This window comes from Geotrypetes seraphini, chromosome 4, assembly GCF_902459505.1.
Source record: "Geotrypetes seraphini chromosome 4, aGeoSer1.1, whole genome shotgun sequence".
Lineage (NCBI taxonomy): Eukaryota > Metazoa > Chordata > Amphibia > Gymnophiona > Dermophiidae > Geotrypetes > Geotrypetes seraphini.
This window is the reverse complement of record NC_047087.1, coordinates 65,658,871-65,686,471: the sequence shown is the minus strand read 5'-3', so window position 1 is coordinate 65,686,471 and position 27,601 is coordinate 65,658,871. Positions and strand designations below refer to the sequence as shown.

Sequence of the window (27,601 nt, the reverse complement as noted above, 5' to 3'; positions counted from 1 at the left end):
GCTTATTTGCATGGTCGGATCAGGGAATGAGTGATCGTGCAGAAAACCAGGCGGTGAGCTGTTTTCTGCATTGGGTTGGCAAATGCGAGTCGCTAAAGTTGTTCAAATAGCTTTAGCGACGATTGCTGGCTTTAGTGCATCTGGGCCTTAGACACTCAAATAGCAGCTTCTCTGTATGATGCCTGATTTTTTCCAGAGACAGTTACTCTCTTCTACAGCTGCTAACAGAACTTTTTTTTTACAAAACGCTCATACATCAGCGCTGTGCTACAAGTTCCACTGATGACATTTCAAAAAGCTGCAAAAGCAGGCACACAACTTTTGCACAACAAAGTATCAAGTAAATATCAATTTTCCTGAATATTATTTCCTCAAACTTAGTGCAGTGCACTTCTGAATACATGTTGCACTGACATTAACAAGAGATTTCATAAGAGCATAATAGTCTTACTGGGTCAGACCAATGGTCCATCAAGCCCAGTAACCCATTTTCACGGTGGCCAATCCAGGTCACTAATACCTGGCCAAAAGCCAAGGTGTAGCCATATTCAATGCTACTGATACAGGGCAAACAGTGGCTTCCCGGGTGTATTTCTCAATAAAAGACTATGGACTTTTCCTCCAGGAACTTGTCCAAACCTTTTTTAAAACCAGCTACACAATCCGCTCTTACCCCATGCTCTGGCAAAACGTTCCGGAGCTTAACTATTCTCTGAGTGAAAAAAATATCCTCCAATTGGTTTTAAAAGTATTTCCCTGTGACTTCGAGTGTCCCCTAGTCTTTATAATTTTTGACGGAGTGAAAAATTGATCCACTCGTACCCGTTCTCCACTCAGGATTTTGTAGCGGTAATGGCTATGCAGAAACACTTAGCTCTCTGAGAGCTACCTGTCTTAGTGCATCATATTCTTGTGTGTCTTTTCATCCTGCTACCTACATAAGCAGTTTTGTTGTTTTAAGGGTGAAAGGTTTTAAGTAAGGAAATAGAACAACTTGGTGTAAATTGTTTGTTGTTTGCTCCAAAGCTTATGTGGTTTGCTTTGAGAGAGAAGCAATTTTTGATTTCTAAAATTTATTTTAAAGCAATAATGTCTGTGGTATGGGTTGTTTTTTTTTTTTTTTTTTTACAGGATCAAACACTGAACCACTGAAAGGCCAATGGTTCCACATCAGTGATACTCACGTGCAAGCTGTACCCACCATGAAAGTTCTTAATTCACAAGCCTACCTTCTGTTCTATGAGCGAATTCTGTAATGTTTAGGTTAAGGTGTTAAAAAATCCTTTGCCAATCTAAATTGTACAGCAGAACAATTATTACATATAATGTTTAAAATGATTAAAAGCTGAAATATTTAAATTTTAATGTGTCTGGAAGTATGCAGAGAGAAAATTCATTTTAATAAAACATTTATTCAAAGAAAAAATATAAGTTATTTAGGGGGATATTGCTACACACAGTTTTTTTGGGTTGGAAGAGGAGTTAAATTGTTTTCATTAAATTTGCCCATGGAGACTTTTAACCATACATTTCCATTTTATGTTTTTTTTCTGAATATAACAAGATAGGCAACACTTTGTCCTTTAATATGTGTATCCTTGCCCTATCGCTACAGTTACAAGGTTTTTAAATGTCTTATACCAATGATTACTCTTAAGAATTCTTCCAACATGAACTAACTGAATAGATAAGGAGAAATTAGGTTCTTACCTGCTAATTTACTTTCTTTTAGCTTCTCCAGACCAGTAGAGGTTAACTTTACGAATGGGTATATATCTAATCATGACCAGCAGGTGGAGACTGAAAACAAAACTTTGGGACAGTATATCCTAGCCCCTCCTCTCTATTTCCCTCAGTCTGCCGAATAGCCAAGCAGAACCAAGAACTGGAAAACAACAGAGAGAAAAAACAATACTCCGAAAGGAGTAACAAATAACATACCCAAAATGCTGTTGGAAAATGCAGAGGAGAAATTCCCGAAGGAAGAATGTCCCCACAGCTCGCCAGCTAAGCCAGCCGAGCCACAGCCGCTGTTCTTCACTTCTCCCCGGCCCTAGAAAAATACTAGAACCCGCAGCAAAAACCAAAAACTGCCCGCGCAACAGCCCCAACAACAACAACAACAGACAGGGTGGGGACCTCTACTGGTCTGGAGAAGCTAAAAGAAAGTAAATTAGCAGGTAAGAACCTAATTTCTCCTTCTTTAGCACTCTCCAGACCAGTAGAGGTTAACTTTACGAATGGGACGTACCAAAGCAGTCCCTCTCATGGGCGGGACCCCCGAAGGGCCGATACCAGTACACGCTCACCGAACACCGCATCCCGACGCGCCTGCACATCAACCCGATAATGACGAACAAAGGAATGCAAGGAGGACCAAACCGCAGCCTTACAAATATCCACTGGAGGCACGAGCGACGACTCAGCCCAAGAAGCCGCCTGACCCCGAGTGGAATGAGCCTTGAGAAACTCCGGAACAGGCTGCTGTTTCAGAAGATAAGCGGAAGCAATCGTCTCCTTGATCCAGCGCGCAATAGTAGCCTTAGAAGCGCCAGCTCCCCGACGAGGACCCGCCAGGAGGACAAAGAGATGATCGGACTTCCGGAATTCCTGGGTCCGCTGCACATAAGAGCGAAGGACCCGACTGACATCCAACTTGCGCAGCTGCCGTTGCTCAGAAGAGCCCTCCCGACCACCCAAGACCGGGAGAACCACCGATTGATTGACATGAAAAGGAGAAACAACCTTCAGCAGAAAGGAAGGAACAGGCCGCAAGACGACCCGCTCCCTAGAAAACTCCAAGAAGGGAGCCCTACAAGAGAAAGCCTGCAGCTCAGAAACACGCCTAGCAGAAGTAATGGCCACCAAAAAGACCGCCTTCAAAGTAAGGTCCTTCAAAGAACAGTCGTCCAAGGGCTCGAAAGGCGGACGCACCAAAACAGAGAGAACCAGATTAAGATCCCAAGAGGGAACCGAGGGCCGTAGGGGAGGCCTAAGCAACTTGGCCGCCCGCAAAAACCGAATCACATCAGGAAGAGCCGATAAACGCTGACCTGACACCAACCCTCGAAAAGCCGACAGGGCCGCAAGATGAACCCGGAGAGAAGACCAAGCCAGGCCTCTATCCAGGCCATCCTGCAAGAACTCCAGAATGTTAGGCAGAGAAGCGCGAAAAGAGGTCACTCCCCGCGCCCGACACCATTCCTCAAAGAGACGCCAAACCCGCACATAAGCCCGAGAGGTAGAAAGCCTCCGGGACCCCAACAGTGTAGAGATCACCTTGTCTGAATATCCCTTCTTGCTAAGGCGACCCCTTTCAAGAGCCACGCCGTAAGACAGAAGGGAGACGGGTCGAACATGGGAATGGGACCCTGCATCAGAAGGTCGTCCGAGAGAGGCAGAGGAAGAGGATTCGCTACCAGGTGCCTCACCAGATCCGCATACCACGGACGGCGAAGCCAATCCGGCGCCACCAGCACCACCAAACCCGGATGGTGAACAATGCGAAGAAGCACCCTGCCCACCAGCGGCCAAGGAGGGAACACATACAACAGCCCCTCCATTGGCCACTGCTGGACCAGAGCATCCAGACCCTCGGCCAGACCGTCCCTGCGACGACTGAAGAAGCGGGGCACTTTGGCGTTGCCACCCGTGGCCATCAGGTCCATCAGGGGCTGCCCCCAAGCCTGCACTATCAACTGAAACGCCTCGGCGCCGAGACACCACTCTCCTGGATCTAGGAAGTGACGACTGAGGAAGTCTGCCTGAACATTTTCTACCCCGGCTATATGAGAGGCCGAGAGGTCCAGCAGATGGGATTCCGCCCAAACCATGAGCAGAGCCGCCTCCTGCGCCACCTGAGTGCTCTTGGTGCCCCCCTGACGATTGACATAAGCCACCGCCGTGGCATTGTCCGACAGCACTCTGACCGACTTGCCCAGCAACAGGGAGTGGAAAGCCAACAGCGCCAGACGGACCGCTCTGGTCTCCAACACGTTGATCGACCAGGCGGCCTCCTCCGCGGACCAGGTGCCCTGAGCTGAGTGACCCAAAAACTGAGCCCCCCAACCCAGGAGACTCGCATCCGTCAGGAGCACCGTCCACTGCGGGAGATCCAGACCCACCCCCTGAACTAGGTGAGGGGTCTGGAGCCACCAACGCAGACTGCAGCGCGCCAAGCCTCGCAGGGGAACCGGAACATCCATCCCGTGCCTCTGGGGAGACCACCTCCGGAGCAGAGCATACTGGAGAGGACGCATGTGGGCCCGCGCCCACCTCACCACGTCCAGGGACGCCGCCATCGACCCCAAGACCTGGAGGAAATCTCGCGCCCGAGGACACCGGGACGCCAAAAGCAGGCGAATCTGAGATTGCAATTTGCTCACCCGGCCCTCTGGGAGGAAGACCTTCCCCAAGGAGGTGTCGAACAGCACCCCTAGGTACTCCAGACGCTGAGCCGGGACCAACCGACTCTTGGAAAGGTTGACCACCCAGCCCAGCGACCGGAGAAACTCCACCACCCGAGCAGTAACCGGGAGCTTTCCTGCAACGACTTTGCCCGAATTAACCAGTCGTCCAGGTAGGGGTGTACCAGGATACCCTCCGACCGCAAGGCTGCCGCGACGACCACCATCACCTTGGTGAACGTCCGAGGAGCCGTGGCCAGCCCAAAGGGAAGCGCACAGAACTGAAAGTGCCGACCCAAGATCGCAAAGCGCAGGAAGCGCTGATGAGAGGCCCGAATGGGAACATGCAAGTCGGCCTCCGTCAGATCGAGAGAAGTGAGAAACTCCCCCGGCTGAACCGCCAGAATGACCGACCGCAGAGTTTCCATACGGAAAGAGGGAATCTTGAGAGCCCTGTTGACCCCTTTTAAATCGAGGATGGACCGAAAAGTCCCCTCCTTTTTGGGCACCACAAAGTAAATGGAGTACCTGCCCGTGCCCCACTCCGGAGGGGGCACCGGAACAACTGCCCTGAGATCTAGCAAGCGCTGAAGGGTCTGGCGAAAAGCCTGCGTCTTCCCCGGAGTCTGACACGGAGAAGCGAGGAAAAAATCCGGCAGAGAGCGGGCGAACTCCAGGGCATAACCGTCCCGCACCACCTCCAGGACCCACTGATCGGACGTGATCTCGGCCCATTTGGGGAAAAATTCACGCAGCCGAGCCCCCACCGAAACCAAAGGGGGCGCCGGCAAGGCGTCATTGTGCAGGACGGGAAGCAGGGGAACCGGCGGAGGGATTCCCTGCCCCCCGACGGGCCCCCCGAAAGGGCTGCATGCGCTGGAAGAACCGACCCCGGGAAAATCCCGGAGACTGGAAAGAAGCAGCCCCACGCCCAGGGCGATACTTGCGAAAATCCCGCAAACGCCCCCGGGCCGCACCCCCCCGAGACGCCGGGCGGGCACGGTCCTCCGGCAGACGGGGAACTTTCGAGTCCGACAGAGTCTGAATCAACTTATCCAAGTCCTCTCCAAACAAAAACGACCCCCGAAAGGGAAATTTAGTAAGCTTAGCTTTGGACGCAGCATCCGCTGCCCAAGCGCGCAGCCACAACACACGCCTTGCGGCCACGCCAAAAGCCATAGACTTAGCCGATATCCGCACCAAGTCATATAGAGCATCTGAGAGGAATGAGGCCGCCATCTCAATCTTCGCAACCTCCTGATCCACCAGAGACCAGTCGTCAGACTCTCGATCCAAGACCCGCTCCGCCCACCGAAACACGGCGCGAGCGACCAGTCCCCCACAAATAGCCGCCTGGACCCCAAAGGCAGAGACCTGAAAATTTTGCTTAAGGATGCTCTCCAATTTGCGCTCCTCAGGGTCCCGCAAGGCAGAACCGCCCTCAACAGGCACGGTATGCCGCTTGGAAATTGCCGAGACCACCGCATCCACGACTGGCGAAGCTAACGTAGCCCGATCCCCTTCAGGAATGGGATACAGGCGAGCCATGCTGCGCGCCAGCCGAAACGGCGCCTCCGGCGTTTTCCACTGCTCCAGAATAATATCCCGAATATCCTGATGCATAGGAAAAGAGCGGGAAACGGAACGGATCCCCCGTAACAGGGGGTCCCCCACACGCGGAGTCTCCTGCGGCGCGTCCTCAAAACGCAAAACCGTAGAAACCTGTTGAATAAGGTCAGGCAGCTCATCTTTCTGAAAAAGGCGCACCACGGACGCCTCGTCACTGGAGAATGGGAAATCCGACAACCCGCCGCCAGCTTCCGTCCCCTCCAGAGAGTCCTGGAACTCCTCAGAAGGGTCCAGGTCCTCCTCCAGACCGACCCGTTCCTCCGACCACAAATTCTCGTCCCACGACACCCGCGGACGCTTGGACAAGGGAGGCGGCGGAGGGGACGTCACGCCAGACGAAAGAGGCAAAGCCGCAGGGAGCGCGGAGGAAAACCCACCCCCCGAAACCCCCTGGGCGCAACCGGGACCCCCAGCCGCCTGAAAATAGGCTCTGCATAAAGAAAAGAAAAATTCAGGAGAAAAACCCCCCGAGGGTCCCAAGGGACTCCCTGCCACAGCAGGGGACCCAGCAGAACCTTGCCCCTGCATAGTCAAAACAGGGGGAAGGTCACCTGAGGTGGAAGACAAAATGGAGGGGCCAGACAGAGAAGATGGCAGTTTTCCCGCCAAAAAAGCTCCCTCCATAGCCTGAAGCGGCTGAGAAACCTGAATAGTCTCAGCCGCTAAAGCAGGCAAGCCGGCATCAGCTGTCAAAAAATCAGCTGAGAGGGAATCCTTCGGGGAATCCCTCCGTGGGCGGTTGTGGAAGACCGGGCTTCCCCACTGCTCCAAGCCGACTCGCGAGGCACCATCGGCGGGGAGCTCTGGGCGCCTGCAGCCGCTGCCGACGGAGCTCCACCACCTCACCGACCCAAACCGCCGAGTTCAGGCCGGCCGCGAGTGCCTCGCGGCTGGTCTAAAATTGTGGCCTACTCCCCCGGAGAAGGGCACAATTGCTCCATACGCGACCTAGCTATAAAAAAAGTGCTGGTTACATGAAAAAATACAGTAAAATACAGTTTTCTTAAAGGGAAACAACCCTTCAGACCAGCACTACCTCAGGATTTTTTTTTTTTTTTTTTTTTACAGAACAGACTCCACAGGCTCTCAAAGCAATATGCCTTGCTTGATTTAGGGGGCAAGGGATACTGCTGAGGCTCCTCTAAAAAAATGTGGGGAGGTGGAGGAAGTGGGGGGAGGGACCCCGCTCGTGACCCGCCGGGTTTGACACCCCCGAGGTCGGACGAACCCCCAAACAGAGTCCGCCCAAGCTCCATCCGGCTAAAAACAGGGACAATAAACCCCCTAAACAAATTCCAACAGCCCTACCAAGAGAGATGGGTACAGATCACATCAACACCTGCTGGAGACTGAAAGAAGACTGAGGGAAATAGAGAGGAGGGGCTAGGATATACTGTCCCAAAGTTTTGTTTTCAGTCTCCACCTGCTGGTCATGATTAGATATATACCCATTCGTAAAGTTAACCTCTACTGGTCTGGAGAGTGCTAAAGAAACTACATTTCAAAACACTCTAATAGGACAATGTGAAAATAAACACTAATACAGAAAATGTGATATTTTTATGAAAAGTCCTCAGTTTTCATAACTCTCCTAGGGACATTACCCTGTCCATAAGTTGTTTTAGTACTCATTAACCCATACAGGTTATTTTTCTGTGAAACATTCCAGGACTACTCTAGTACAGAAAGTGAGAAAAATCAAATATCCAAATGAGTGGATGTGATACTGTTTTGGTATGTATCAATGCACCTCATACACTCCTTTTATATTATCATTGATGCTGTTTCACTTGATTTTCACACTTTCATGATTTTCTGGCCCATATGGTATTCTCTACACTAGGATGCAGGGTTTCATGTGTACCCACATTCTTTGCTCCTTGGTTAACAGTCCACAATTATATTCATATCACAAGGTGTTTCACCACTATCACAGATTGGATCATTAAATCGCATGCTTTTGCTGTCCTACTCAAACCTCCTTTATTAACACATACATATCTGTTTAATACATCCAATTGTTCATACTAGGACCCCAGAGGAAGGAGTGTTTCTTTGAAACATGGACCGTGTCTGGTCCCAGTTCATCAACCTTCTTCCATACAAACTGTTTAATGTTTATGTTTATGCTTGTTCATTAAAAGACTTGGTGTTTTGTACATCACTCCTGCAATGATTTACATACTACATAGTGCTCTGGTTTGGTGTTTTCAGATCTAAAGTTAGATTGCTTGTCCCTTTATACAAGATCAGTGGTCTGTCTTCCAGTGTTCAGATTCAACACTGCATTTATGTAAAAGATAAAATCTACTTGACATGGATCTACACTAATCTGTGGTAGAAGCAGTGTCTGAGAAGGAAGATAGTGTGGGAGGGAAAGAGGTCTGTGCTTACCAGAGCTGAACTAATTGCACTATGTAATCAACTTCCCCACAAAATATATATATTTTTTAGGAAGAGAAGGGGTAAGGTGGCAGTAGCACTATATTAAAGCACCATTGCTGGCTTCACTGCTGCGTCCTACTGAAAATACATCGGGGCCAAGTCTCTCAGCAGCTTCTCCATCAAAGAGGGTTCCTACGGGCACGACTAAGGCCTTGTGGTCCTCTCCCCTGCTTTCCCTTGTGGACTTGCCTGCAGCGTTTGGATCTAAGCAGGTGAAGTGTTTCAAAAAGCAAGAGGGTTGCTCCTCCACTGGCTGTGGAAACTCCACAGGTACCTCCTAAAAGAGTAGCCCTTTCTCAGTTCTTTCAATCTATATCTAATTTTTTCACCCTTTTGCAGTGATTTATGCAGGATAGTGCGGGGCTTTTTCAACAGACCCTGTGCCTCCTATTCCTGTTTTGGAGCCTCAGAAATACCCTGGCTATGTAAACCTACCCTCACTAGCTGAGGTTGACATAACTCCACATATGGATTGGTGTCATGGAACTCCCATTTGTTCCTCAATGAAGGCATTATCTGCTTTTGATTACTGTAGTCTGGTGTTCTTGGGAGTGCCAGAGTCAGCTTTTTTTGCACTACAGGTGACTCAGTGGTAAGATGTTTGTTCAAAGTGGGGAGATGTGCACATGTGATAGAATACTTTATAAAGTTGTATTGGTTGAAGGTAAGGGACAGAATATGTTACAAGCTATTTGTAAATGTCTTCATGTGCCTACAGAAGCTGGCTCCCAAACTCTTGGTCCAGAGTATTGTGCATTGCTGTGATTGCTTCAGTCTATTGACTATTTTGATCTGCTAATTCCATCTGTGCGAGACTTGAGGCTATCATCATCCAGGAATAGTGTTTTTCATTGTATTGGTCCCAGGGAATGAAATAAACTTCCAGAATATATTCACCAACAGCAGACTTATACAGATTTAAGAACATACTGAAGACACTTGTTCTGCCAAATGAAATATAGAGTCTGAGATTGGTTTAGGGAGGAGTGGAGGCTGTTGAGTACAGGGTGTTGGTCACTGATATAGTCTAGGGCAGAGGTGTCAAAGTCCCTCCTTGAGGGATGCAATCCAGTTGGGTTTTCAGGATTTTCCCAATGAATATGAATGAGAACTATTTGCATACACTGCATTCATCTCATGCATAGTCATTGGGGAAATCCTGAAAACCCAATTGGATTGTGGCCCTCGAGGAGGGACTTTGACACCCCTGGTCTAGGGTATAATGATGATTGTTGTTGAAGTGACTTGGATGTTGTAATTTTATATTTTGTATGTAAGCATGACCTGCTTCTACCAGCTGTCACAGAAGAGCATTCCTACCCAACGTTTTTACAGAAGGTATCTTCTAACTCAATCCAGATGCTACTTCCTCAGGTAACAAGGATTTTCAAACCATCCTTCAATCCTGTAAGTCTCCAGTGAGAGAGCTTATTACCTTACCAGTACATCAGAGGGCATAAGGTGGTGGCAGCAACAGCAGCTTATTAAAGCATGCATTTTTTGTCCCTGCTACATAATTCAAAACTTTATATATTATTCACTAGAACAGGGGTAGGCAATTCTGGTCCTCGAGTGCCACAGGCAGGTCAGGTTTTTAGGATATCCACAATAAATATACATGACAGAGATTTGCATCGCAAGGAGGCAGTGCCTGCCTGCAAATCCATCTCGTACATAGTCATTGTGGATATCCTAAAAATCTGACCTGCTTGTGGCTCTTGAGGACCAGAATTGCCTACCCCTGTTCTAATGCTCTTCTGTGACAGCTGGTAGAAGCAGGTCATGCTTACGTACAAAATATAAAATTACAACATCCAAGTCACTTCAACAACAATCATCATTATACCCAGTTGAGCTTCAGATGTAGTGGGTGTTATATTCCACTATCACTGGGTACTGGATGAAGGGGAGGAGTATGATTGAGAGGACTTATTGAGGCTCCTGACAAGGAGGAATCTACATTTGGTGGTGCCACTGGTGGGTTATCAGAGAATAATAATAAATGTCTATCCATTGGACCCGATACCACTGGAGTAGAACTTTTAGGTTTTATCTTTCTTTTCCCCATATTCTAAACAGTTATATGAAAATTATAGGAAGACTTTTATATTACCAACCGGCTTCCAGCTCCCGGGCTCCCAAGGGGCCTAGCGTGCCCCTTAGGGCATGTCCCTTCGGCCACGGCTTGGTTTTAAAACGTTGGAGACGGTCCCAGTGACGTCAGGGGGTCCGTCTCTGTAGGTGCCTGTCAGCGTGGGAAAAATAAACCCAAACCGCTGCTGCAGGAGGCCAGGAACCAGCTCCAAATCCCCTCGGGTGGTATCCTCTAGATGCAAGAAGGCTAATTGAGGGATCACAGCCCTGATGAAACCCGTGTTGGGTGAAACATGTTGGTGATAGTATCCCTTAGAATGGATCAGTATAGCTAAGCTAAGTATTAGCTCTTATCTACAATAAGTTTTACTTTGGCACTGTTGCACTTTATGAAAAATTAAGATATTCACAAATTTAAAAACAAAACAAAAATGGCCCGGTGAAGATATAATGTATAAATCCAACCACTATGAAACATATTTGAGTGGCTGGTGGCATTTCTGAGGGTCAATTGCATTCAATACCACGCTGGGAAAATTACCAGGGGGTCTTTCACATTTGAGACACATCTTGCACATTTACATTACATAGGTATTTAAACATCTCTATCATATCTCCCCTCTCCCACCTTTCCTCCAAAATATACAGATTGAGATCTTTAAGTCTGTCCCCATATGCCTTATGGTGAAGACAATGCACCATTTTAGTAGCCTTCCTCTGGACCAACTCCATTTTTATATCTTTTTGAAGAAGCGGCCTTCAGAATTATACACAATATTCTAAATGATGTCTCACCAAAGTCTTATACAGGGGCATCAATACCTTTTTCCTACTGGCCATACCTCTTCCTATGCAACTTAGCATCTTTCTAGCTTTCACCTTCACCTTTTCAACCTGTTTGGCCACCTTAAGATCACACCCAAGTCCCGCTCTTCTGTCATACGCATAAGTTCTTCACCCCCTAAACTGTACCGTTTCCTCAGGTTTTGCAGCCCAAATGCATGACCTTGCAATTCTTAGCATTAAATTTTAGCTGCCAAATTTCAGACCATTCAAGTTTCACCAGGTCTTTCTTCATGTTATTCAGCATCCAGCATGTCTTCTTTATTGCAGATTTTGATATCATCCGCAAAGAGGCAAATCTTACCAAACAACCCTTCAGCAATATCGTTTATAAAAATGTTAAAAAGAACAGGCCCAAGAACAGAACCTTGAGGCACACCAATGGTAACATTCCTTTCCTCAGAGCGATCTCCACTGATCATTACGCTCTGTCATCTTCTGTCATCCCAACCAGTTCTTGGGACTCATCCCGAGGGCACTCAGTTTATTTATTAGACGTGTGTGTGGAACACTGTCAAAGGCTTTGCTAAAATCTAAATACACCACATCTAGCACACATCCATGTACAAACATGTAAGAGACAATTCCTGCTTGACAAAGCTTACAATCTAAAAACCCACCTACCTAGTAAATTCTGGTTCTTAAGACTACATTCTCTAATTTTGCCCAGGACCAAAGTCAGATTCACGTTCTAGTTTTCAAGTACAGTTAATCTGAGGGGTAGTTGTATAATTGAGTGAACTCAAACAGTATTTATATTCTTCTCCCCTCTGCAAGTACTGGTAAGTTTTCAAATTCAAAGTTCATGTATGTTTTCAGTTTGAAGGTTACAACCAAGATTTTATACTCTTCAACACACAGCTAAAAGGCTGCATGCAATCCCTAAAGTTGTGGCCCTCAAATAGTTGGCTGAAATGCTCTTCAAATCCTGTAAATATGTTAATTTCAATCTTGCCCACTTGCTATCTCTTAAGTGTGTTACTCAGGTGTCTCAGTTATGGAATTTGTTACTGCTTACAATCCAAAATAAAGTGAGTTTTTAAAATGTATCTATGAAGTGTTGTAGAATCAGTATTAGTATTAATTTTTAATGTCTGAACAAGCAGATCAAGGTGGTTTACATGTGTAGTATGTGTAAAAGCTTGAAATCTTTTGGTGGTCCTCAGAACTTTCTTGTATTCACATTGCAGCCCTTTAAATGAGAAAGCTGTATGCATCTCTGCATATTTTCAAAAAAAATGTATGTCCCTACACAAGCTCCTTTCCAACGCAGCACAGTTTGTGTAAAACAGGAATGTAGCTTTATAAACAGAAATTAATTTTCATATTGCCAATTTTTAAAGCAAATACATTCATGCTTTCATATTCTGCATGAATGTTTCAGCGTCAGCTGCTCCACCACTGTAAACACCCTTGCATATGTTAAGCCTGGTGATTAAACAGAAACTATGCACAAAAACATGCAGGCTACTGTATTTCAGGCAGCCAGAAATATATATTCTTTCTGTACTTGTGTGGAATATGCTGCCCTTTTACCATTTAGGACCAATGGTTGCCTATTGTTGAACCTCCCACAACTCTGCAGCTCTTTATGTGAAAACAGAATAGTTAAAGACGATGAAGAAACCACCACATTTATTTCCTCATTTGAAGGTAGGAAAAAAAGTAGGAATGTCATTAGAAATGTAATGAAAAGATCAAGGGCTAGATTTACTAACCTGCCCGATCCAGGCAGGTCTGATGAATTCACCAAACTGCAACATGCAGATGGGGCGATCGGAGGAACGCCCCCATTTGCCGGTACAGATCGCTCTATAGCGATTCCCCCGCATACGCTGGACCTCCGGCCCTGCACTTTTTTTCTTCTATTTTTAAACTTTTTTTACAGCCCGTAGTTTTAACCAGCTTTAAAGCCTGCAGGTTAAAACCACGGGCTTACCCTGCAGGGAAGGGTGGGAGAGTCAGGGCAGGCAGGCGATCAGGGCAGATACAGATGGGGGAAGCAGGAGATTGGGGCTGACAGCAGGGCAGCAGAAGGCAGTCAGAAAGGGCTTCGGCAACTGGTCCTCAGCAGTCGCTTTTTGGGTTGATCAGCCAGCAGAGTCGAATCGGCAAATTTGTTTAGTGAATCGCGCCCCTACATGCAGTTCCCCTCATTTGCAGGCGCGGATCAGAATCGGATCGCAAAACAGGTTAGTGAATACTGCAGGAGGGAAATCGGGTCGCAAAGAGCTCGCAAACCGATCGGTACACAATCGGTTTGCTTAGCGAATCTAGCCCAAAGTGCCTACAGTTTTTCCAATAAAGCAGTGAAAAGCAATGCAACTGCTTATTATTATTTAAAAAGGAAAGCACAATGCACAACAGAAGACTCAGCATGTGTATTTTAATCCATATTATCAAGGATAAGCTTAACTTAAAAATGTGTGAACACACCATTCCCCAAATGGAGTCCTATAAGACACATACATTATTAAAGACAAGGACTTTGTCCTGATCAGTGATATAAAGATCAATGAAACTGTTCAATCATTTTGGTCATCATCCCAGTTTTTCTTTCCTGTGGGTGGTTTGGGCCCACCAGCTGGTTTTGCCATGATAATCTAAAAAACAAAAAAAAACAAACATAAAAACTTAGTATTTAAAATGGGAACAGAAAAAGATTTCAACATGCATTGAATTCAAGCCAAACTTTATTTAAAAAGTGTTCCCATTTCTCGCACACAACACAAAAAAAACCATTAGCACTGGAACAACAAGAAGCTCCCCCAGCAGTGCAAATGCACTATGCAAGTCAATATATCAAAGGTTAAAAATTAGTAAGTTATCAATAAAATTAACAAAGTTGCTAATATTGGTAGAAGGTAAGCAAATTCTACCACTAAAGAATTATCTATATGCAGAAACTCTGGTCTCTAAAGGCTCAGATGTGTTACAGGTTGCTAGGTTAATCTAGAAGTCAGCACTACTTCAGAAGGTAAACCATAACTTGAGGTATCAAAATTAAAGAAACCTGCTTCTCTCTCCCAATCAACTTCACCACTAAGGCACTATTCCGTTCAGATGAGGCAACAACTAGTTCAGACAGTGGGATATCTCCCCCTCCTCTAGCCCCAGCCAGTGGAATGCTCTAGCATCTCTAACATTGCTAAAGTTCCTTCCATTCAGGGAAACAGCTTAGTGCTAGGGAGGGCTCAAAGATTAATCTAAAGGTGTTCCCACAAACAAGCCACCCCAGGATTTTTTTTTCCAATTATTCTTGGGCTGCAAAAAACTTTTCATGCATCACAAGTGTAATCTGGCCTTAAAGGCACTCTTGAGAAACTTCCTTTTTCAGACAGGCAGAGCCAGCTCTGCAGACTATTCCCACTATTGATGGGTGTGGGGAGGAGAGAGGAGCTCTGACACAAGCAAAACCTCACCTGCTAAAATAGTAGGGAACTGGAGCTATGCAGGCTCTGCCATGCCTACGGGTAGATATTTAGACTTCATGAACTTTCCACTTTTCTGTTATCAGAGGGAAAAGGGACCCAAGCAAGTAGTTCATCTATGTACTTTTTACCACAAAATAGAAAAAAAAAGGCTAGTGATCCTATCAAAACAGGAACACTAACTGGATAAGCTACACTTCAATTTAGGGGACCCCTCTAGCTTTGCTTCTGGCTGCGTGCTAAACCTCCATGTCAATGGGTACCTGCCTGCTTCAAACCAGGCCAAATGGCTAACAATGCTGAACTATGACTGATAATTGCTTGCTTGCCTGCCTGCTCTCACTGGTCAGGCTAAATGCACCAGCGATCATACTGAACTGCTATGACTTACCCATGTGTCACCTTCATTCCCCCCCCTCTACCCCAGATACACAGAAAACGGCGAAAAAGGGGAGAACAGGATCACATCAGACTCCACGACTGAGCTTCAATCCAACACAGCACCACAGCAGATTGGGAGGCAGACTAGGAAGAGGCCATACTGAAGGGATTTTTTTTGTGGCTTTTGTTCTACTTTTCCTAGACTCCACAAATCCTATCCCTCTAGTTTCTTTCAAAGGGGGAGGAAAATCAGTAGTATTTCCCAGACCCAGCCTGTCTTCCACCGTGAATCTGAGCCTACAGCCTTCCCAGAAGTGGTCTAGTTGACCTACTCATATGTTGCACAGGCCACATGTCTGCACCACCTACTGGAGCCAGGGAAATACTAAGTAGTTGACAGTAGAACCAGCCCTCTCATAAGGGGAGTGAAATCTGTTCTCTAGCTCCATATACTACCAAGGGGACATAACCCACTCATCTGGAATGGACTAGCATGGATAAGGATAGTATTTTTATGCTACTGTTATCTATGCAAGCAGAATAAAGAGGTCATGTCAGAGGTAGAATCATCAGCCTCAATAGCCAAGGGCCAGAAAAAAACAGCAGCTATGGGGATAGAATCTGATATGGCTGAATGGGCTGGAAGCAGCAGCCATGGATGTAGGCCAGCACTGATGGCAGTGTAGTGAGATCAAAGATAGCTGCAGAACCTAGAAACAGGAACATCAGGACCAACATTAGCCTACAGACTGAGGAAAGGAAAATGGAACTTGAATACCACCTTTTTGTAGTTCACATTCAGAACGGTCTACATAAAGGTACTTATTTTGTATCTGGGGCAATGGAGAATTAAGTGACTTACCCAGGGGTCACAAGGAATAGCACTGGGATCAATCCCACAACCTCAGAGTTGCTGCCTCAGCATCCTATCACAAGGCCACTCCTCTCCTCCAAGAGAGCAATGCTAATGGTAAGAATTAAACAGAGGGAGACAGAGTGACTAACTGGAGAAGGATGGCTGGGGTTGATTGGGAAGAGAGTGGTAAGGATGGAGAGAAACTATGCCAGACATGGGCAACTCCGGTCCTCGAGGGCCAGAATCCAATCGGGTTTTCAGGATTTCCCCAATGAATATGCATTAAAAGCAGTGCATGCAAATAGATCTCATGCATATTCATTGGGGAAATCCTGAAAACCCGATTGAATTCCGGCCCTCGAGGACCGGAGTTGCCCATGTCTGGACTAGGCCATGGCTGGGGTGGGCAGAGGAAGCATAACCTCATATAGCTATGCAGATGACATCACTATTCTCTTCCCCTTCGACCACCCAGAACCCACCATGACAAACACAATACACAGAACACTAAAACTTCTGGGAGTACTAATTGACAGAGGCTATACCGTGCAACCACAAATAACAAAGTAATAAAAGCATCATTCGTGACCATGAGAAATCTAAGACAAATCTGAAAATTCTTCGACAGGAAACAATTCCAACTTTTGGTACAATCCCTTATCCTTGGACTAATAGACTACTGCAACATGCTATACCTCCCTTGCCCAGCGACCATGATAAAACAATTACAAACAATACAAAATACAGCCCTAAGACTCATCTACTCATTGAAAAAAATATGACATCACAGAAGCATACCATGACTCACACTGGCTCCCAATACAAGCAAGAGTACACTTCAAATTCTACTGCCTACTATTTAAGGCTATCAATGGAGAAAGCCAACCTATTGGAATAACCGACTAACTCAATCCTCCTCAACCAGGCACAGGAGAACCCACTCACTATTCACACACCCAACATCCAAAAATGTCAAATGAAAAAAACTATATGACAACCTAATAGCCACCAAAGCAGCTAAACTGGACAGACAAATCACCATTCTGTTGTCATCGACCAGACTACAAAACCTTCAAGAAAGAAACTAAAACCCTACTCTTCAAAACATACATAAAACCTATTTAACACGATCAGTTCCTACCCAAACCCCACCTACCCACTCTATACCCTTAATATACTCTAATATGCTTCTAATTACCCAACAAATTCTAATATGCTTTTAATTACCCTTATTTATCACCTTAAGATCTCGACAACTCTTTGATAATTTCTTATGTAACTCTTATGACATCTCTTATGCTATGTCACAATTCTTGTAACCTCTTGAAAACCTCTATGTAATCCTCCTTGAACCGCAAGGTATTGGCGGAATAGAAATCACTAATGTAATGTAATTTAATGTAAGACTGGGTGGGAATACTAGAAAGGGGAGAAAAACCGAGGACTGGTAGAATTGGAGAGAGACAGACAGGAGACAAAATTGGAAGAGAGATAAAAAGACTACTGGGGGCAGGCTGAGTGCTGAGCAGAGGGGGGATGTGAGGTAGGAAGAATGGTAGGGATGACATGGGAGTCCCTGATATTTTTGGAGGTGAATAAGGCATCCGTACAATTAGAATGGTTGGGAACTTCTATTCTGGCATACAAAAAAAAAGTCACATTATTTGTTAGCATGAAGAGTCCACTTTTCTACATACCCAACCTTTATTACTATGAAGTGCAGGCCTTTTTCCCTGTTCTAAATATTCTTAGGGTTTACATTCATGCATTTGTCAAACTATATTTTACATGATAGGAATGGCGATCTAAGACCATGCTGGTTTTTCCATGAATTTATGGCATTCTAGGCATCTTCTTGATTACACAACTTAATTAAATTTTAAGAAAGCTATTTTAAGCAGTCCAAGCACAGTCACATATTTCACACACTTTGTGGCAGTGCCCATATGAGCACTACATGTTAGTAATGTGACGGAAAATACTTTAATGCGGAATGTGCCATTAGTGCAGCCAGGCAAGCACCTGATCTCTTAAGTAGTACTAAAATGTTTCAGGTTCATCTCGCCAGTTATCCTTATCCCAGTGTCCTTGCGATTTAGGACCTTTTGGTCCACCTGCTGGTTTTGCCATAATAATCTATAGGGAATTACATAAATAATGAAGATAAGCCACTTTTCCATTAATTTTAGATAAAAATGCAATCATGTCCAACTTGAAAATCATCATCTACTAAATAAACAAAGATTATCCCATCTAAATTGACATTGTTTGCTCTTTAAAAAAAACAGAATGCAGATTGGCTTGATGGTTCGGTGGTCACTGTGGGAAACAGCAGCTCAATCTCCAAATCTAGTTTCTGCTCCTAGAATGCAGATGTACGAGGGTGAAAGACGACCCTGCCAATATACAGAGATGATTGTAGGGTTTCCCATTATTTTTCCTGGGATCTTATCCCAGTGAGAGTTTTAAAATATTCACAGTCAAAATGCATGAGAACTATGTATGCTCCAAAGAATGGAAGCCTCATGCATATTCACCATTGACAGTCTGAAATATACAACTAGTTTTGAAGTCTGAGAGACAGATCTAGGAAGTTGTGTTGTCTAGCCTCAGAATGAATACTTAGGGTTTCAGAAGCTGCCATCATATCAGTAAATTACAGCAGATGAAAAACAAAATTCATAAATCCAATACCATTTCACCACCCTCATGTCTTTTACCTAATTTCACAACCCTTTTCCTTCTTCTGCCCTCCATGCCTTCCCAAATATACCCCTTGCTACAGTGATGGCCTCCATCTCTGTTGACAAACCATTTTAGGTTTTGCCATCTCTGGCTTTGGTCTCATTACCTGCCTTATAACCAAAATTTGTAATAATCCCACCACCATCAATGTAAGTGAGATCATTGTAACATACAAATAAAATTCCATCCTCACTGAAGTTTGTGTTACATCTACAGTCCCTTCATACAGATCACACCAAACCTTCCTGGAAGCCATTATGGTTGTACCAATATGCTTTACAGTTGTTAATGTCACTTTATGCAAGTTATCACAATGCAATCCTATCAGTATTTATGGCTTGTAACTGTTGTTTTGCATGGGTTAACTATTTTGTCACTAGGGATCTTCTTTGATTATACCATGTTTTATGTTCAAAAATTGTCTCCACCAACTTTGTGAATAAATATTTTTGCAAACAGTCCCCTGAAGACTCATGCTGTGAGCTTTTGTTCAAGAACTGTCTTTCCACTGAAAGGTTTGTTTTTTGTGGCATTTGGTCAAACACTGTTCCTGCAATGGCTGGGCTAAATTTGGAAAAAGCTCTGCTGCAGAAGGATGTTCAAGGCACAAAAGCCCTAGTATTGGCTGGTCACAAGAAAGCTAGAAGTATAAAGGAAAGACAAAACTACTGGGCCTAAATCTAATTTTCTATTTCTGCGTTGCACATACCTAATAAACAGGCTCAAGGGCTTTGGTCTGTAACAGATATGTTGGATTCTTTGATGTTACAGTACATAAGAATTATTCAATGATGCCTCAAATGAGTGCCCTAGTCAATCTAAATAAGGAACTTGTGAGGTTTTGAAACTGTGTACACTACATCAGAGGAAGACTCCTGAAAATTTTTTTCCTGCCATCTGACAGCAATTTTCTATAAAAATGTTTCTTTTTCTTCTTCAGATAGGGGATTGTCTTTCCTGAATACATTCATACCACCAGGACAGGGTGGACAGTCTAAACCATTTATCATTTCTGGCTCCTGTCTACACATTAATAATGGCAGCAAGTGTCAGAAGCAGACATGGCAGATTTATGAGCACAGCTGACAACTTTTACAGACAAGTCCATTTGCTCACATTTGTTTACAGCTAGCCTGTAAATTTTGGGGCATTTAGCAATCCGCAACAGTAGATAATTCTTATATGGCTTCAGTCTGTAAGAATTGGTTTTCTACAGCAGCGGTCCCCAACCCTGTCCTGGAGGACCACCTCCAGTCAGGTTTTCCAGATAGCCCTAATAAATATGCATGAGAGATTTGCATATAATGGAGGTGTCAGGCATACAAATCTGCTCCATGTATATTCATTAGGGCTATCCTGAAAACCTGACTGGATGGTTGGTCTTCAGAACAGGGTTGGGGGTCAATGCAGCAGCTATACAGAAATATGCTAGTGCAATTATACCCTAGGAAAAATACCTTAAATTTTCCTCCATTTGGAATAATTGTTTCTCTCCAAACAGATTTTCGTTTTGTCTTCCTTTCTATAGCCTCTCCATCATATGGTCCACCAGTATGACATCTATACCATTTCTCAGGTGTACATCACTATACTGCAGTACTGTACCATCCATGAACATCACTATAGCATTTTGCACCAAGTCAACTTTTAAACCAGATTTCTCTGCAAACTACCCTACATACCTGATCTACTCTAAGCACCGTCACTGCTGCATTTGTAGCCAGTTTGATTCCCCAGTATTTTCCAAGATATGTATCTAATATACCACTTTCCAACACATCTTTCACTGCTGCACCTTCTCCCTGAATAAAAGAAACAAAGGAGAAATTAGTTCTTACCTGTTCATTTCTTCTCATTTAGTCCCTCCAGACAGGCACAGACAACTGGGTTATATACCTCTACCAGCACGTGGAGACAGAGAACTACTGACTTGTAAGAAACCTATACGTAGGCTGTGCGGTCCCTCCTGAGTCAGTCCCCAAATAGCCAAGCAGGAGACCAGTCCCTCAAATGGCTAACCTATGCATCTCTCTCAGAGCTAAGGGCTCCCCAGCTAACCTTGTCAACCAGATGTTGCTGCCACTGGCAAACACAGATGCCCCAATGAGATACCAGGATCTGTTCTCCTAGTATCTCTCACTCTTTTTTGTGAAAGCAAGAAAACAGGCACTGAAATCTATTTCCACCAGACTCCACAGCCTCGACAACCTAAGAACACCTGCTGCTACAGAACTAGTGACTCAGCTGAATACAAGGAAAAATCAAACAGAGGCTGTGAATGGCATGTAACTGACCAGAACAGCCATTTTTCAGCTGAGCCCTAAAGAGCAGACCCCACTGGCTCTCAGCCCTAAAGAGCAGACCCCACTGGCTCTCAAAGTTGCAGTCTATGAATTAGCAGCTGAGGCACCATTAAAGTCAGAGAGGTGGGGGAGTGACTCGGCCATCCAGGAGCAACACCCCCAAGGCACAGAAAAGCCCCATAGGCCCCCCACCTCAGTCAAGCAAATAATAAAAATTAGCACCGAGAGATGTTCTACCAACCAAATTTTAAAGGAAATATATAACCCCGTAAGCGAGGAAAAAATTTAAAAGGCTAAACAAAAACCCTCCAGGCCTAAGAAGAAAACCATCTGCTGGTAGAGGTGCATAACCTAGTTATCTATGCCTGTCTGAAAAAACGCTATAGAAAACCAGATTTAACAAGTACACACACTGAGGTTCTTACTACATAAGAAATTCTTCTCTATCTATGTAAGAAATATTAGGCTCATAATATGAAAGAGAGATTAGGTTCTTACCTAGCTAATATATTTTCTAGTAGATAAGTGTGTCATTCTGGGCTGACAGGTAATAAATATCCCCATGCTGTGAAGAAAGAATACACTCCAACTTTTAAATCCCTCCTGCTTCATTAGAGGGCTCTGCTGCCCCCTTCAGTTTGTACTAAAGCAGGCAATAGCCCCATGTAGAAAGACATGTGACAGAGAGGTACGGGGAAACTCCCCAAACTATAACTGTTCTGCTCTGAAAATAGATTAAACATTGCCATAGAACAATCGAAAACATCAAAATAATCATAACAGAAAAACATTTATGGTGCTCAAACATTACCCAATCTGTTACAGCAACAGATTCTTCTTCATACCCTCAAGGTCTAACATCCAAATTTCAGCTTGGACTCAAACTCTCTAATTGAAACAGTAAGCAGGTGCAGGAGATAACTGACAGGGTGGGGATCCAGAATGACACACCTATTTATTAGAAAAGATATTAGCAAGGTAAGAACCTAATCTCTCTTTCTAGTACAATAAGTGTGTCATTCTGGACAGACAGGACGAACTACAAAAGCAGTCTCAGAAATTGCATGCATAAGGGAAAAACTTCAAGTGGCAGTAGAGCTCTCAGTGGAGGAGGGACATTAAAAAAAATCCAGAGTGGATTCCTTCTGCTAATGGCTCGCAGCCATTGTGAGAACACCCACTTGTCTAGAATGACTCACCTATTGCACTGAAATAACTGCTACACTTCAAAGCAATCTAGAATTTAAAAAAACAAAACACCTCTTAGTATCAGAATACATTACATTACCTCTATGTCAAATCCCATATTTTTGTTGCCTTCCTGATGTACTGCATAGAGTTTAGAAATTACTTCATTGGCCTTTACACCAGAGTTTTCTGCCAATGCTCGGGGAAGAGCTTCGAATGCTTCAGCAAATTTCTTGATTGCATATTGTTCAAGTCCAGGGCAGGTCTATTTCACACAAAACATTCAAGAATTAGGAACACAAATGAAGGAACTCAAGTAACATTTCTATCCCATAAGAGCTTTTCCTAATACATGTGTGTTACTAAATATACTTGGAAAAAAATAGAATGCAACTCAAAAAAAACCCCTGATAGTTTGTATATCATTGGTCACAATGGCATAGCTTACCAAATCTAGAAAGTTTAACATACATCTAAATTACTGAATCCTTGATAAGTTCATACAATATTGTCATTTAAAAGAAACACACCTTGAAACAGTAGTTTTCTCTTGGACCAATATAAATTCAACATTTACAATTCATGATTTTAAAAAACACTTTGGGCTCCTTTTACGAAGCCACGTTTGCAGTTTAACGTGCATAATAGTGCGCGCTAATTTGCCGGCCGTATTAGCCGCTACTGCCTCCTCGAGCTGGCGGTAGTTTTTCGGCTAGCATGGGGGTTGCGCGCAAAAAGGTGCGTGCAATAAAGCCGCTAACGCGGTTCGTAAAAGGAGCCCTTTATGTAAAACTATTTTAATGCGATCTAATAATTTTTTATCACATCGCGTTTAAAGCTCCTGAAACTGGATACATAACATTTGGCCCTTCATAATGAAGCCATGTATGTTATGTAGAGTAAAGAAACTTTGTCTTTTTGCGAGTGAAGAAACTTATCCATTGTTCTGCAATTAAACATCAGATCTGTAATCAGCATAAAGTGTAAGTGCAATAATTTATGAAACATGATTTATCAGACACTAAGAATTTGCAATGCTCAAATTTCAATTTCTGATTAATTGCTACTGTCACTATATACCTGGAAACTACCGTGTTTCCCTGAAAATAAGACCTACCCCGAAAATAAGCCCTAGCATGATTTTCAGGATAAGTCTTAATATAAGCCCTACCCCCAAAAATAAGCCCTAGTCGTACGCAGCTGCGCTTCCTCCCACCCCCGCCACGCAGCCGAACTGCCAAACCCCTGCTGACCCTCCATCCTTCCCTCCCAACCGAACCCCACCGACCGCGACCATAAATACCTTCCGGCAGAGCAGCGGCAGGCCAGCAGCACTCTAAACCGGCTGCTTCATGGCCTTCTCACTGGGGAATTCCCTCTGCCGTGTCACTGATGATATTGTAACCAGGGTTAAAAATTTAATAGCTACTTGAGAAAAAAACAGGGTTTAAAGAAGTTTTTAAAGGGTTTAATGAAGCAGAGAGGATCTGGAAGGATATATCTGTGTTTTTTTATTTTTGAGAAGTATTGTTTGTATTGGTGCAGTTTTGAGGTTTTCTGTTGCTGATCTCTTGCACAGGTCTGCTGTCCTCATGCAGAGATCAGCATCAGCTTTCTGAACATTCTAACTGTGAGATTTGACAGTTGGGAGGGTGACTTGGTTCTGTGAGGAGGTGTTTTGGCTTGTGTGGCTCTTGTGAAGGTAATTATAGTTGATTTTATTGAATTTTGAAAAAGAATTGTAAGTTGTGGTTGAAGTTGGTTTGATTCATAGATTCTGGTAATTTCCAAGGTTGAAATATTTCTTTCTGGCGGATGTGAAGAATTGTTTTATCTGTGAGACTATTGGGTGTTAGAAATAGTCTGTGAGATTTCTGTGTAATGTCATGAGGGAATATTGGTGAAGAAAATTTGATAAACCATTTTGAAAGTTTAATATCTTCTGTAAAATTTCTTGAGACTTTGGGTTTTATTTGTGTTTTGAGATATAAGAAATTTGAGTGATTTTGGAAATAGGAAATTCTGGGGAGGGAAAAAGTATAGGGAACATCAATTATCTATTTTTTTCCTAGCTTAGAAAGTATATTTAGGCAATTTGGGGTTATTAGATTAGGATAGGGTTTTCCCTTATTGGTTTGTTTAAGTCAGAGTAGTAGGTTGGTTCCAGCAAAAGAGTCTGCTAGCAAGAGATTCTGCTAGCAACACCGCGCCTACGTGGTACCCCTACATAGCAAGAACATAAAGCCTCAAATACCCAAATCTGAGGAAAAAGAAGAACTTTACAGAGGGGAAGTAGAATCTCTTTGTTTAGATTTGATTTACAGCATTTGTTTATTAAATATTATTTCTAATTTAAATTCTGAATCCTTAGTGCTTCTTTATATTTATTTTATTATATGTTTAATAACTATTTTTATTTCAAGGTTATACCATATTATTATATATTATTATTTTGTTTATGTAATTCACCCCTTCTCCTGGGGAAAGGTATCAATTTAACCCTCGGTGTGCACGACTACAAACCAAATCTTATTTCAAGAGGGATACCTTTTACCTCAGTCTGAGAAGGAGGGGGTTACAATATCATGTACATGAAAAAAATCATGTACATAAAAAAATAACCCCGACCTGAAAATAAGACCTAGTGCATTTTTTGGGCCCCAAATGAATGTAAGACACTGTCTTATTTGGGGGGGAAACATGGTAGAAGCAGGAAAACTTGCCAGTTACAATAAAAGTATTTTTATTATTTGTCCCATTTATCTAATTTCAGCAGTTCAAAAATGTAAATCTTTTCAAACTAGGATCAATAAACCCAACCATAGGCCTGAAGCTGCATCAACTTGGCGATCCTGGTAATGGTTATCCTTTCCTTCTGGAGGTTTATCCCTATAAGCAGATAACTAAATTCTACAAACAATTTAACATAAGGGGATCCTTCATATGCTCATCTTGAAATATAGTTTATATCAGCGTTCTTCAACCTTTTTACACCTATGGACCGGCGGAAATAAAAGAATTATTTTGTGGACCAGCAAACTACTAAGACTGAAATAAAAACCCCATCTCCGCAGCTCAGTTCCCATCCCCGTGAACTCAGTCCCCATCTCCATCCTGTGTACAGGGAGTGGGGAAAGAGAGAGAGAGATCCATGGTGCATCTCTCCCACTCCTTCTACTGCCATATCCAACAGTTTTCCCTCTCTCATCCCCTGGATCATGTGCAGCATTTTTCACTATTGCCCACCAGCCCCATGTCCAACATTTCTCTTTTTATCACCCCCTCTCCAGCACCATGCCACACCTCTCCCTCCATCACTATATCCAACATTACTCCCCCTTGTACCCCCTTCATTCTGTCCCTCTGTTCCTTTTCTACCATCATATCTACCATTTCTCCTTCTCATCCCCATGAATCTCTTCGTCACTCCTCTCTCTCATTGCCCAACAATTTTCCTCTTTCTTCCTTTCCCCATGTGCACCATCTTTCCCTCTCACACACTCATCCCCAACAATTCTCTCTTTCTATCCCCTCCCTTGTGTCCCAAGTTCATGCCTCCTCCCTTCCTTCTGTGTCCTGAGTTCGTGTCCCCCTTCCTTGCCTTCCAACCTTTGTCCCAAATTCATGCCCCTCCCATGTCCCAACGCACTCCTTCCCCTCCCTTTTCTCCCTTACTTGGTCAGGGCCATCCAGCCTCTGCCGAAGCCGAATCAGTGTCCCCTGCACGCGCGTGTCCATCTTCCTTCCTGCTTGGACGCTCCTTATCTTTAGTGCAAGTTGCACTTGTTTGCCGGGACAGCATGCAGCGGCTCCAGTTCTGGTTCCGGGTCAGCCAAGTGCAGCATGCAAGAGCCACTTTGCGCTGTCCCGGCAAACAAGTGCAGCTGACACTGAAGATAAGGAGCAGATAAGCCGGAATGAAGACGGACACGTGCTTGCAGGAGACACTAATTCTTCACGGATCGGCAGGAAATTTTTGCGGACTAGTAGTTGAAGAACATTGGTTTATATTATTCAATGCAAAGGTGTAGATATGTTAAGGGGAAGAAACCAGCGAGGGAGGAAGTAGGACCGTTGGATGATGGAGACAAAAAGGGAGTGATAAAGGAGCAAAAAGAGGTAGCCGACAGGTTAAACAAGTTCTTCTCGTCAGTCTTCACAAGCGAGGACACATCCAGTGTACCGGAACCCGACGTGATCTTCCATGGTGACCAAGAAGAAAAACTGTCAGCAATAGAGGTGGGCCATGAGGATGTCCTCCAACAGATAGATAGATTGAAAAGCGACAAATCACCAGGCCCGGACGGAATCCACCCTAGGGTACTAAAAGAACTAAGAAACGAGATAGCGGGAATACTCCAAAGAGTTTGCAACCTATCCTTGAAAACTGGAGAGATTCCGGAGGACTGGAAGATAGCAAATGTTACACCTATCTTTAAAAAGGGGTCAAGAGGAGACCCGGGAAACTATAGGCCGGTAAGTTTGACATCGGTTCCAGGCAAGATGGTAGAAGCACTGATAAAGGACAGCATCTGTGAGCACATCGAAAAAAATGGGCTGATGAAAGCGAGCCAACATGGCTTCTGCAAGGGAAGATCGTGCCAAACAAACTTACTGCACTTCTTTGAGGGGGTAAACAGCCAGTTGGACAAAGGGGAACCATTAGACATCATTTACCTTGACTTCCAAAAGGCCTTTGACAAGGTACCCCATGAGCGGCTGCTTAGGAAGCTGTGGAACCACGGGGTGGAAGGGGACGTATACAGATGGATCAAACACTGGTTGGCAGGCAGGAGACAGAGGGTTGGAGTGAAGGGTCACTACTCGGGCTGGAGGAAAGTCACGAGCGGAGTTCCGCAGGGGTCTGTACTTGGACCGCTGCTGTTCAATATATTTATAAATGACCTGGAAACGGGGACGAAATGTGAAGTTATAAAATTTGCGGACGACACTAAACTCTGTAGAAGGGTTAGAACTACGGAAGAGTGTGAGGATCTACAAAGGGACCTAAACAAACTGGAGGAGTGGGCGAATAAATGGCAGATGAAATTCAATGTAGGGAAATGCAAGGTCATGCATATAGGGAGAAAAAACCCGATGTTCAGCTACCAAATGGGGGGATTAGTATTAGAGGGAAGTAACCTTGAAAGAGATTTGGGTGTACTGGTGGATACAACAATGAAGTCAACGGCGCAATGCGCAGCAGCCGCGAAGAAGGCAAACAGAATGTTGGGTATTATTAAAAATGGTATTATGACCAGAACAAAAGAAGTCATCCTG

General features: G+C 44.3%; 2 protein-coding genes across 8 annotated transcripts in view; one reads left to right on the top strand and one right to left on the bottom strand.

Moving 5' to 3' along the window:
* USP16 (ubiquitin specific peptidase 16) overlaps positions 1-1,654 on the top strand; it is a 118,288-nt gene extending 116,634 nt beyond the window's left edge. For 2 of the 5 annotated variants that reach the window (XM_033940640.1, XM_033940642.1), the window contains one exon: positions 1,132-1,650. In XM_033940640.1, the coding sequence (XP_033796531.1) occupies positions 1,132-1,256 (125 nt within the window). In that variant the 3' untranslated portion in view covers positions 1,257-1,650. Of the gene's footprint in view, positions 1-1,131 lie in introns of all 5 variants that reach the window. The other 3 variants (XM_033940638.1, XM_033940639.1, XM_033940643.1) reach the window with 2 other exon arrangements.
* A 12,132-nt stretch (positions 1,655-13,786) lies between these two features.
* Positions 13,787-27,601, bottom strand: part of CCT8 (chaperonin containing TCP1 subunit 8) — a 114,322-nt gene continuing 100,507 nt past the window's right edge. For 2 of the 3 annotated variants that reach the window (XM_033940311.1, XM_033940309.1), the window contains exons 13-16: positions 22,422-22,586; positions 20,513-20,632; positions 18,108-18,221; positions 13,787-14,020 (exon numbers count right to left, since the gene is read on the bottom strand). In XM_033940311.1, coding sequence (XP_033796202.1) covers positions 18,126-18,221; positions 20,513-20,632; positions 22,422-22,586 — 381 coding nt within the window. In that variant the 3' untranslated portion in view covers positions 13,787-14,020; positions 18,108-18,125. The remainder of the gene's footprint in view (positions 14,021-18,107; positions 18,222-20,512; positions 20,633-22,421; positions 22,587-27,601) is intronic. The other variant, XM_033940310.1, reaches the window with a different exon arrangement.